At 36.8% G+C, this 13,248-nt stretch overlaps 1 protein-coding gene across 1 annotated transcript in view; it reads right to left on the bottom strand.

Moving 5' to 3' along the window:
• Positions 1-270: 270 nt before the first annotated feature.
• The window catches only part of LOC150106894 (immunomodulatory peroxidase-like), a 177,346-nt gene continuing 164,368 nt past the window's right edge, over positions 271-13,248 (bottom strand). The window contains exons 13-16 of the mRNA XM_090393499.1: positions 7,046-7,248; positions 6,778-6,947; positions 1,777-1,885; positions 271-364 (exon numbers count right to left, since the gene is read on the bottom strand). Coding sequence (XP_090249625.1) covers positions 271-364; positions 1,777-1,885; positions 6,778-6,947; positions 7,046-7,248 — 576 coding nt within the window. The remainder of the gene's footprint in view (positions 365-1,776; positions 1,886-6,777; positions 6,948-7,045; positions 7,249-13,248) is intronic.

The following is a 13,248-nucleotide window of genomic DNA, read 5'->3' on the forward strand; positions in this document are numbered from 1 at the left end:
GAAGCTATCACGTGTTGATATCATGACATCATAATTTAATAGTTTTTTTACGTTAAAAATTTAATTTAAAATATTTATATGATAGTCAACAGAGATAGATCAATGAAAGCAACAAAGAAAATATAGTTTCACAGAATGATTGTATTTGTTTTGAAAGGTTAAATAAAAGACTAAATTTTCTAAGAAGACAGCTATTATTTCGTGATAATTTTTTTTTTTTTTTTTTTTAATCGATCTTTCTCGTTTCTGGACGTTTGAAGTTTTTGGCTTTCATTTCTTGTAACGAAATCCACCTCGAACTGGATTTTCTTGCCAGTACCTGAGGTCTATATCTGGGATATCTTGGCATCTAAGGCGAGGGTTACTGTAATAAAAATGAATACAATGACAACTGAATATTGTATAAAATTCCATTTAATTCTGATTATGCATTAGTAAACCGAATTAATTAGTAAATTTAGATTAATTAGAAATAAAATGTATCTTTTATTGTGTACTACTTATTCGAATCATATCTTAAGTTATCCAGGTATTCTTTGTGATCTATTTTTTTTTTTCCTTGATGCTATTCTATCTCATACAGTTGGGTTGTGATGAGTACACACGTGCATATTCAGAGGAGGATCGCCGGAAAACCTATCTAAAAGCTGCTCAAAACACTTCCATTTTGGTATTATGTCGGGTACCGAACTGATGTCTACTTCAAGAGCAGAGTCGATACTTATAGATGGGTCACTACCGTAACATATTTAACTTTTCAATTATTCTTACATTATGTTTAGATGCATTTTATTTCCTCATTTTCTTCGATAGAAAGTTAACAGTTTGGGTGTGACAGTATAAGTTACTACTAGTTGCAATAATTCTTTCAATAGCAACCATTTGAATCATCATTTAGCTGTTTGGTTAATTAGTTATTTGTAACAGGTGGAGATATTCAAACCAATACTTACATGAATATTTGAATATAAATATAACGAAATCTTTGGCTAAATAAAAATCAGAACAGTCACAGTCATCTCTTTATGCAGTCAAACTTTTGCATGCAAAGAGCACATAACTTACACGGTCGAGTTTCTGGTATTTTTTAATATTTAAAGATATTCCCTTGCCATTTGGCATGCCGAATTATTCACACATCACCATCATAATGGTCGGCCTGGTTGGCCAAGTGAGTAGCGTGTCTGCATTCCAGCCAAAAGACTGCGGGTTCGAATCCCGCTGTGGGCATGGATGTTTATGATTGTCTGTGAAAATACTAGTGGTGGTGATGGGAGGTAGATGACGTTGGTGTAGTTGCGGTTGGTGGTGATGAGTGGGGGGAGACAGAGTTGTAGCGTAAGTGCCCTCCCTCGATGAGTCTTTGGACTCCCTTGCGGTGTCACGTAATAATAAATAAATAAATAGAATTGTTGAACACTCCGGTCGCTACGTCGCCTTTGGAATTCACTAGTCCAGTAATACGAAAGCAAATTTTCCACAGGCTGGAAACTTATTGAAGAATTTCCATCCAACAGACCCTCTAGAAAATGTCAAACCTTTCTGGTACCCAGACTGGCTATTAACAAAGAGAGGCATTTGTTTGATATTTAAATATACGAGTATTATGTTCATATTGTGTGTGTTTGCTAAGTCTTTTATGTAGTATCTGTTCAATCTGAACAGATACTACATTAAGGCTATCGACTTTTTATATGTGCATAATTCCTAAAACAACTGACTACGTAATAATAAAAAAGTAACTGAAGGGGAAAATTTTCAATAAATTGTACTTACGTCACAGGATGAGGTAGTCGCATAACCCACAGTTGTATAGTAGGTATGTCGTCAGCATTTTCACATATGAGTTTTGCTTGAGTTGACTTCCTTATCTCTCGAAGCTGTTCTGGAAGAGGAAAAAGCAAAACCGGCGTCAGTATTTTTTTTAAAGACAGGTCTTACAGCCTTTTGCAGAGGACACTCCTTATATAAGAAAAATTTCTCCTAATTTATTCATTTGACAGTCTTCGATCAAATAAAGATTTTTTTTCACAGGAAAATGATAATTATTATCGTACATAAAACTTCAGAACTATAAAAATAATTATTGGAAAGCTTATAAAAAATTCATAGGCGCATTTCTATTATGCCGATGCATGGAATAGTATTAAATATTATTCGTATTATTATTATTATTACTGAAAGAAATTACATTTCAAACAATATTTCACGCAGTTGTTTATAGAGGGCGTTGTAATTAATGTTTTTCTTTCCAAACAGAAAAATTCAGAAATGTTTATAGAGGGCGTTGTAATTAATGTTTTTCTTTCCAAATAGAAAAATTCAAAAATATAAATTAAAATACAAAATATGAATTAACATAGAATGCTGTAATTACTAGCTAATGAAAGAAGGAAATGAATTTTGTAATAATCCCGCTATTGGCGCACACTAACTTATCGATTTAAAAAAGAAATTGAAAAAATCTTATATTGAGCAATTAAAGCTCTGATCATGGCAGGAGGGTAACAGCAATAACCGAGCCTCAGTTAGAACTTCATTGGCTACAGCATTGCCATCCATTACCCTCCAAGGGTATTGGATTGAATGAATCAATCACCGCATCTCACGGTCGATTGTTCAACCTGTGAAGTAAATAATAAATAATATATGTATATAAAAATAAAAAAGGTGTTAATTTTAATTAAACTTAAAATGAAAAATTCAAAATAATTGCTGGTGATTAATTGTTAAGCTTTATTTTACAAACAGAAACTAAAATAAAAAGTTTATTCATAAAAATATTCATAAAAATATTTGTTATGATTTTATCTTAATAAATATAATTGAATCATTGACTTGACATTAGTCAGTTCCTATTCTAAAAGTAACTCGTGTTACAATCAGTTTATCATCAAGTTTACAATCAATACAGTTTAAATATATTTTTCGTTGGTGTTGTGAGGCTGGAAAAATCAAATAGATTCATTTGAAATGCAATAATATCAAATGACGTGACTACACAAAGGTACTTGGATCATTCTTCAATAGACCAATTGATCATTTTAACCAGCTTTCATTTATTACTACAGCTAATTATTTAAATTGTAAACAAAATAAACGAGTCTAGATGAAAAGGTCTTCAAGCCTATTTAGAGATAATTATGTATGAAATGGGAGAATCATTCAATGGTGATTTACGTTAAGATGATACAAATAATTAATCTCTTTTCTTGTTGTTGTTCTCATCCCGTTGGGTCTGCGTGAACCCACGCGATTCTCGCATTAGTGATTTCGTCCGTGATAGCTATTTGCATAGTCTACCTGTGTAGGGTACGTCACCACTTTTACCATAATTTCCCATTCAAAATCCAGACGTATAATCTCTTTCTCTCTGTCAGCCTAGATTCAGGGACTTAATGGCATACATAGATTTCACACAACTTAGGATTAAGTGGAGGAGCTTTGAGGTCACGCGCATACCCATGTATAAACAAAAGATAAACAAAAGAACACGCTCTCAAAACAAACTTCGTTATTTACTATTGTTTTCAATAAACTAGTGCAAAGGGGGTGTGAGAATCTCACGCTCGTTCATAAAATGTCGTGTAAATTACCGTCTTTTTTTTGTTTTTGGTAATTGAATCCGAATTGAGACGCACCATGTTGCGTAAGAGTTTACATTTAAGAAGACTTCTCTTTAGTAGAGCAAATCTGAAATGGTATTTCACGATGACTTACACACGTAAGTGCTAAATAAAACTTTGACTTCCGCTTAACTGTTGGAAAAATCACAAAGTACTGTTGGGAGTTGTAGAAAGAAAACTTCCTTGATGAAAAATGGGCTTCAAGTACTCCATTTAAGGATTATGAATCGCATATTTATTCTGCATTAACAAAATATACCGACTATTTGATTAATGTCTCAAATGAAAGCAGATATAAGAATTCATTTGAATTTTAGAACTATTAAACTACCAAGATTAGCAACTACTGTATTGGCAGTTAGAGATCGCGATTCAAAATGTCTTTTCAAATATGTATCTTTATAATACCATTTATTTTACGATATCTAAACCCATTCTACCCATCGTGGCAAAGTAAAATATGTTTCCAAATATATAATGTATATCAATTAAAGTGTATTAATTAAAGTGTATTAATAATTAATGTATATCAATTAAAGTGTATTAATTAAAGTGTATTAATAATTAATGTATATCAATTAAATATAAAATGAAAAGGAAATAACTGAAGAATTAGAAATCAACCTGAAAGAAACAAGAAACGGAAAATCACCTGGAGAAGATAAGCTAGGTTCAGAACTATATAAATACGCAGGAACAAGATTCAAAGAAAGACTCTTATTATTTTTAAATAAAATTTACTCAACTGGTATCCCCCCAATAGAATGGAAAAAAGCAATTGTGATTCCTATCTTTAAGAAACGTAATAGAGATGACCCTAAAAACTATAGAGGTATCAGTATACTAAATTCCTGTTACAAAATATATACCAGAATCTTAAATAACAAGCTAATGAAATATTCCGAAAACTTTATTCTAGAGGTACAGAATGGATTTAGAAAAGGACAATCATGTATAGACCCAGCCTTCTGCCTAAAATTAATAATAGAGAAAAGAAGAGAATATAATTTAGAAACACATATGGCATTTATTGACTTTGAAAAAGCATTTGACAAAGTTAAAAGAAACATATTATTTAACATATTAAAAGAAAGACAAATACCAAATAATATCCTAAAAGCTGTCACAGGTATATATGAAAATAATCAAATACAAATAAGATTAAATCATGAGCTATCATATACAAGAGAGATAAACCAAGGGGTCCGACAGGGATGTCCCCTCTCAGCAACTCTTATTAATATCTACTTAAATGAAATAATAATAAAATGGAGTAAAAATTTACATCAAGGAATTCAACTTTCACCTACAGTTAACTTAAACACTCTCCTCTTTGCAGACGACCAAATAATAATTACAAATTTTGACGATAACTTACAGAAAGCTATTTTAAATCTAAATGAGATATCCAAAGATTATGGTATGATAATATCAACGGAGAAATCAAAAACTATGGCCTTTAAAGGACAAGATCCAGCAAGAACTAAAATAGTATTAGATAACAAGATCTTAGAACAGGTGAATTCATTTAACTACCTAGGATGTATGATCACATATGAAAATGAAAAAGATATAAACATAAAAATTGCAAAATATTTAAAAATAACAGGAGTAATTAACTCTATATTTAAACCAAACCTAGTTCAAAACAAACCAGACTAAAAGTATACAATACGTTAGCCCTACCAGTCTTAATGGATGGAAGCGAAATCTGGACAATAAAACAAAAAGACAAACAAAGATTAACAACAGCAGAAATGAAGTTTATGAGAAAAACTGCAAAGTATACCCTATTTGATCACAAAAGAAACGATGATATTATGAAAGAATTAAACCAAGAACCAGTAATTGAAAAAAACTAAAAAATATAAACATAGATGGATGGAACACGTTCAAAGAATGAAAACAGAAAGATTACCAAAACAAGCCTTAAAGTACAAGCCATTAGGAAAAAGAAAACCAGGACGTCCTCTTAAACGATTCAACGATGACTTCTGAGGCCGGAACAGGCCATACTAGGCCTAAATCCATGATACGTATGATGATGATGATGATGATGATGATATCAATTAAAGATCAATGTACACAACATCTATGCATTATTAGGATCAATAGACTTCTCAAGACCAAGTAACCTGACTTTGTATAAAACAGAATTCGTCGTGGGATTTTAAACGAGATTTTTGGAACGAAAAATGCTGCTAATTTTGTTTCGTGTTTTTTACACTGATGAGCCCAAACAGTAGCGTGTTGCTCATCTTGGGTTGAAATAATCGTTTGCACTTTTCACGGCATGAACTCCACTAGACCAGAAGGTGTCTTAAGTATCGTGAATCAGAATTTTCTTTGGTATTACATTCATTAACAAATCAGGAAGTAATTAAATTGAGTCTCTAGAAATTAATGCAATTAATGAAAAACAACGAAAATTCGTATAATTTTGGTATAAAATTTTAGCCACCTTTAAATTGTGCGTATACAAATAATTGACAAATACTACCACAAAAATAACCATCGTTTTTGATTGTGGTAACAGATGGCAATGCTGTAGCCAATGAAGTTTTGACTGAGGCTCGGCTATTGATGCTACCCCCCTGTCATGATCACAGCTTATAGCTTCATAACACCATATCCATAGATTGTCCTCTACAGATAACGGGGAAGATGAAAAACATTCTTGCTTCACCCATCTAGCAAAAAAAAAAAAAAAACATCGTTTCTGAATGCTACGAAGCAACTCCACATGCTTTTTAAATTAAAATGACTTTTATAGGGTGCCGGCAAAGGTTGGTCGATTGGTAGAGCCTCTGCTACTAATGGCTCAGTTAAATAAGTTTGAGCGCGGTTAGTAGTTAGAAGGGGACCAATCGTTCGATGCTGTTGGCACACTTTCCCTCGATGAGTCTTTGGACTTCCTAATAATAATAATAATTTATTGTTAATAGTCGAACATAATAAACATGGGTATGACCACACAAAATGGTCCGATGGACAACAGGTTAAAGGCTACCGGTTTAGTATAAAAGAAACCAAATTTAAAAAATAGCAAACTGGGATTTGCTTTCCAAAAAAATTTCAACAACTAGAAAAGAAAAAAAAAAAAACTTTATGTTATCATCTAAAAATCCAAATTGATGAGCATATGTCTTACCTGGCGTGAAAGCCGAAGGGAAGCCTGAATTTTCGTACCAATATCTGTCTCCTTTCCTGAGTTGACTAAACTGACGCGCGATGATGCAGGCAAAGGTAGGACCAACCATGGCACCCGGTAACAACCGTTCCGATATCCCTCCACTCCATAAATCAATATCATCAGGATGTCTAAATGAACAAATACACACACAAAAAAAATGAATAAAAAAAATACACTGTATTATTTACAAAACAACGTTAACGACACAATGGAAACAGAAACTTACTTATAAATCTGCGAGTATTTGAAAGCCGTTCTGTTATTAAGCCACGGTTCTAATTCTTCAAACGTCCTGACTCGAGGTAAACCACACCATTCTCGATAATCATTGTAACCAGCGACTCCGTGTTCTCTACCACGCTGTAAGTTGATGGCTGCTAAGTCCATTCCAAACGGCTCGTGTGGTTCTTGAAATAAATGGTTGGTCACCTAAGAAACGAAGACATTCAACAATATATTGGGCGGACCATCAATTCAATAAAATTGAATATATTGAATAATAGGGGTGCAATCCTAGCTCGCCTCCTCGTGGTGCACTCTGAAAAACGCTAAATGAGCTAGAGCGACTTTGACAGCCCGTCTAACCATGGATCTCCTAGCTACTAACTACATGCAGCAAAACGTTCTTCAAAATACATTCAGAAGTGAATGTGTTTTGAAGAACCAATTGACTAGAAATCTAGAACCCCAAGTCCGAGTCTGTCATCTTAAAATGTGAATCATGTCAAAATGTTATTACCTTTCGAAATTCCTTCTTGACCAAAACATTGGCATTGGACTCCTCCAGGAAACACATGCCGCTACTGAAGAAGACTTGTACAGAAAAGGGAGAATATACGGCTACCAGCTCGTATGAGCAACTTACCACCATACATATGGCGTAGCGACATACGTCCACAACAACATCGAGCAGATCGAACTTGTTACTGAGTCAAGTGCTGATGATGTCAGCCTGGTCGTGACGAAGTTGGGCGAACAGATGCTTGCTAATGTCGACAAGCATGTCTACAATGGTCTCAACGTCCTCCCTCTTTTGACTCACCCAACTATATGTGTGGGAGACTTCAGAATGATGAATGCGGCATAACCCTCGCAAACTGGGCTGAGGCCTTCAATATCTACTTGATTTTTTACGCTAAAGAACGTGGCACCTTCAGATCAGTAGCATTGGGAAGAGACTATAATCCTGACCTCTGCTTCGTCACCTCGAACCTCTATCTGCTCAAAGAAGAGTTCTCGGTGACTTCCCTCACAGCCAACACAGACTGGCCCTCCTTGATGTGAGCATAAAAATACCTCTTGTCCGATCAATCCCCGCCCGAGATGGAACCTTCGAAGAGCCGACTCTTTGGAAAAATATGCCATTGACCTTGACAAGTGTGTTCGTTTCATACCTCCTGTATAACTACAATCGATTGGTAGGAGTTGTCATCGCTACAGCTAAAAAACATATCCTCAGGGGCTACAGAAAGGAGTATATCCCTGGATGGAACGAAGCAGTGAACAGCTCTACGGGATATTTATGGAGTGTGGTGATCTGGAAATCGCAGAAAATCTCCTCGACGACTTGGACGCGTCAAGACAACAACGATGGATCGAAACAGTTGAGAGACTGGGCTTCAAGCACTCCAGCAGGAAGGCCTGGAGTGTATTACGGAAGATAGGAGGCGCTGCAATGATGACTACTAAAAAGATAGATGTGACACCGAACCAAGTTGCTAACCACATTACTAGAATGGCGAGATGCCAACGTGACAGAAACCATACCATCGAAGTTAAAAAAGAAGCCCGAGACTTGAAGGCAAAACTACAAGATGAATCAGAACACGCAAGACCCTTCAGCGATGAGGAAATCAACAGTGCACCAGCTGATACAAATACGGGAAAGGCCCTGGGGTTTGACGGAGTTCACCCGGAATTTCTTATTCATGCTGGCAAAAATACCAAAAAATGGCTCGCCCGTTTCTTCTCGGAAATAATGAACATTGGCGTGTTGCCGAAGGAATTTAAGAGAGCTAAGATCATAGCCCTTCCCAAACCCGGAAAATCAACTGACAGCCCACAAAACTATCGTCCAATCGCACTACTAAGCTGCGCATATAAACTACTGAAAGACTTCTGTACAACCTCATAAGCAACATCATCCTTGAACACGTTCCGATGGAACAGGCAGGTTTTAGGCCCAATCGAAGTTGTGACCAGGTTCTGGCACCGACATCATACATTGAAGCGGGCTTTCAGATGCAATTAATCTGAAAACTTCCGTAGTTTTCCTTGATTTAACTGCCGCGTACGACAATGTCTGGAGAGAGGGCATGCTGTATACACAAATGAAAATACTACCGTGCTGAAGAACAGTACAGCTTGTTAATAATATGCTCAGCAATAGATATTTCCGTGTTGTCCTTGGAGAAAATATCAGTAATCAGAAGAAACTCAACCACGGCCTACCACAAGGCTCAGTACTGGGCCCTTTCTTATTTAACCTATACATAGCTGGCCTGCCAGATACAGCATCTAGAAAATTCTGCTGGCGGATCACATAGCGTTAGCCACCAGAAATAGAGAACTAAGACAGACGGAGGAAACGCTCACAAACGACTTTGCTGCTATGCATAACTACTTTAAAAAATGGAGACTGCATTCAAGCCAAAGTAAAACTGCAGTGTCAACATTCCATCTCAGCAATAAACTGGCACATGACGAGCTGAACATCCGATTTGGAAACTCAGTTCTACACCATAACAAATATCCTAAATACCTCGGAGTTACACTTGATCGCACCTTATCATATAAGAAACATGCTGACGACACAACTGTAAAAATAAGAACTAGAAACAACATCATCCAGAAATTATGTGGCATTTCTTGGGGGTGCAACAGCAACCACATTACGAACATCCGCACTCGGATTAGTTTTTTCGGTGGCAGAGTACTGCGCTCCAGCAGTGGTGTAGCTTGAGCTTTTGTCTCCCTGGGCGGTCCCTGAGTTTGCCACCCCCCCCCCTCAATACATACCAAAAATACTACAAAAAAAGTCAAAACGACGTATAGGGAAATAAATCAAAACATTCTGTTTATTTTTGAAGTAAAACTTTAATTTCAACATTCTAAAATGTTATTTTTCTTGCTTTTCTGTTAGCAAAATCATCGATGACATTGGCGAAGTCTATTTCATAGTAATGTAGGTAATTCTTAATCTATTTTATTTAGAAAAACTCCTCTCACAACTAGCAACACTTACAGCAATTCTGAGGAAACTTCGCAGTAGTATTACAATATTTGGAAATGAGTTCTCGAGATCGTATTTTAAAATTAACTATAAAAGTTCAAAAAGGTTCAAAGTTACGCCCACAGGGCGGACCCCCCCCCCCCTCTAGCTATGCCACAGCGCTCCAGTTTGGCTCAATAGCTACCGTACCAAACTAATTGACCGCCAGCTTAACGCCACAATGCGACTTATCACTAGAACCATACAAACAACTCCTGTTCACTGTCTTCCAATGCTGAGTAACTTAATACCACTAAACCTACGAAGACACGATGCTCTACTACGAGAATATAATAAAATACTCAGAAATACTGAATTGCCTATACACAACGACATACTAGAGCTACAGCTCAACAGACTGAAATCAAGAAAGCCCCCTCTCTGTGAAGCTAAACACCTGAGAACGACCAACTACAACACCAAAGAACAATACCCGACTCGAAACTTGGTTTGATGGGCACTGTCTCAACATTCCGGGTAGGGAATTGAGTCGAAAGACATGGATAACGCTGAACAGGATTCCACTGGACATGGAAGATGTGCAAACTCTCTGTACAAGTGGGGAAAAATTCCCTCCCCGAAGTGTGACTGCGGGCACCCGAATTCAATCAATCCACCACATTTCTACTGAGTGCAGTTTTCGTGCATACATGGGTCAAAGAAACGACTTCCTGGAAGCGACAACGCCTGCTATAGACTGGATCAGACAACTCGATCTTAACTTAAAAGTGTTTTGTTTGTTGAAAGTAAAAGTGTCTTTGTTTTATTCTAATTGTTTGTCATTACTTTTTACATATTTATTTTGACTTATGTAACTGGACGTAGATTGCCAAACGCTAAATAAATAACTAAATATTGAATAATACATTATTTAATATACCAAGTTACGAAACATCCACCATTATTATCTTCATTTATAATTAAACTTTTTTATCATTAGCAAAGAATGAAATGGTTTCCAAGTATAGAAAAACAATAATTTTGAATAAAAAGTATACTACATTATTTTAATTATAATATATAAATGAATTAGCATGCATATTTTCTAAAGCAATTAATATTCTGGGAAAAATTATTTATTATAATCATAATTATTAAATACACCCTATAATTATTTGCATCTCTAAGATATATTAATTTTTCACCTGCTGCCATGACCCCAGGAGGGCGCTGGTGAGTGATGGAGTGTTTATTTATTTATTTATATGATCAGTGATTTTGATAGTTGTATGAATAATACGGAGTGTTGATTCAGATTTTTGATATAAGTGGAAAGCGAAAGTAAACAAGTAGCTGATGACTGTGTTGTTAATTAGTGATTGTGGTCTCACGATAGTATGTTATAATTTGTGTTTATACGCTATATGGAAGTCCTTGAGACCCAGCTCAGGTAAGCATATATTTGAATATTTTAAACATGACCAGTTTAAGTCCCGATGACTTTATCCAATCGTTGGATAAGAAGCTGGCGCTCGATCTCCTTAAAAAACTGTTGAAGAAATTTGAGGTAGAGTGACCAGGGTTTCTAAACCTATATTCAGCGACAGACGACTCCACAGAAGGGGACAACTCAACATCGGGGGAAGATGGGAAGATGAATCCGATAATCTCTGCTCCCACTCCAAAACATGATACAGAAACCCATGCACGGAAAAAACGTAAAACAGCGGAGACTCAGATAAACGAGGGGATGGATGAAGATACCCCAACACTGACCTCCCCTACCCAACAACGAAAAAGTTCCTCCAATTGTTCTACGGGAAAAAGAACGTTGGACGGCCCTTAGGCCTATTATGCAAAACCACCAAATTGCCTATTCTTGGGCAAAAAACGTAGACGACGGAGTTAAAATCCAACCTACCACAGTAGGCGACTACAGACTCCTCACAAAAACCATGGACGAGTCAAATATTAAATATCATACTTACGCACTGAAGTCGGAGAAAAACCTAAAAGTTGTACTCAGGGGAGTAACAGAAAACATCTGCACAGATGAAATTACTGAAGACCTCTACCTCCACGATCTCCCACCTGTCAAGGTTAGCAGAATGCTACGGGCTGACAAGAGTCCAATGCCCCTAGTACTCGTTGAGATACCCAACACGCACAAGAACATATACAACTTAACAACGATTTGTGGTCTGAAAACAACAGAACCACTAAGAAAAAGAGCCTCTTCAGGCCAGTGCTACAGATGTCAGAAGTACGGACACGCACAGAAACTCTGCAGAGCAGACTACAAATGCCTCAAATGTGGGCAAAACCACCCCACAGCAACCTGCTCAAAACCCAGGACCTCGCCAGCCAAATGCGCGAACTGCGGGGGCCCCAACCGGCAAACTACGGAGGCTGCAGTCACTACCCTAAGAATAAAACAGACAACAAAAGGAAACAGATCTCTGAACCCTGCCCACAGGCACCAGAGTTGACGGCTCCCCAGTTGCCTAACACCCAACAAAAGACAACAGAATACCAGCTCTCACAAATGGAAAATATATCAACAGTCTGGAAAGCCACCGTCGAAGCAGGACATACGCCGAAGTAGCCCGCTCATCCAAAGATATCCAGCAGGACCAAATTCTTCCAAACATGACAACAGTCATCACAGCCTCATTGGCAAACATGCTTCAAGACTTCAGTAAGTAAAACCCTTCACCAAACTCCACAAAAAGATTTCTAAAAGAAACTCAAACCATATTATCAATGCTTGTTAATGATTAAAACTAGGTTAATGCCAGAATCACTACAGATCGCCGCTTGGAACGCCAATGGCCTAAAAAACAAGACACTGGAGCTTCAAGAATTCTCTCACAGATACAACCCTGACGTCATTCTAATTAATGAAACTCATCTAAGACCTGCAGACAATCCAAAACTGAGAGGCTACACACTATATAGAAATGACCGACTGGACTACAGAGGCGGTGGTACAGTCATATTTATCAGGAACTGCATCAGGGACAATGAAATACTCACCCCCCCCCAACCTCCAACCTAGAACTCACCGGTGTCGAAGTCCACACAAATTCAACTGGAAGACTTAAAATCTACGCCGCCTACAACTCCCCTGCTAAGACCCTGCTATTTTCTGACTTGGATGCTGTACTAGGCACAAATGAATCCATCATCGTCGCTGGGGACTTAAACTCCAAACATCC

This window comes from Typopeltis vanoorti, chromosome 5 (genome assembly GCF_054136105.1).
Source record: "Typopeltis vanoorti isolate ZY-2024b chromosome 5, IOZ_Tvanoo_1.0, whole genome shotgun sequence".
In the NCBI taxonomy this organism is placed as follows: domain Eukaryota; kingdom Metazoa; phylum Arthropoda; class Arachnida; order Uropygi; family Thelyphonidae; genus Typopeltis; species Typopeltis vanoorti.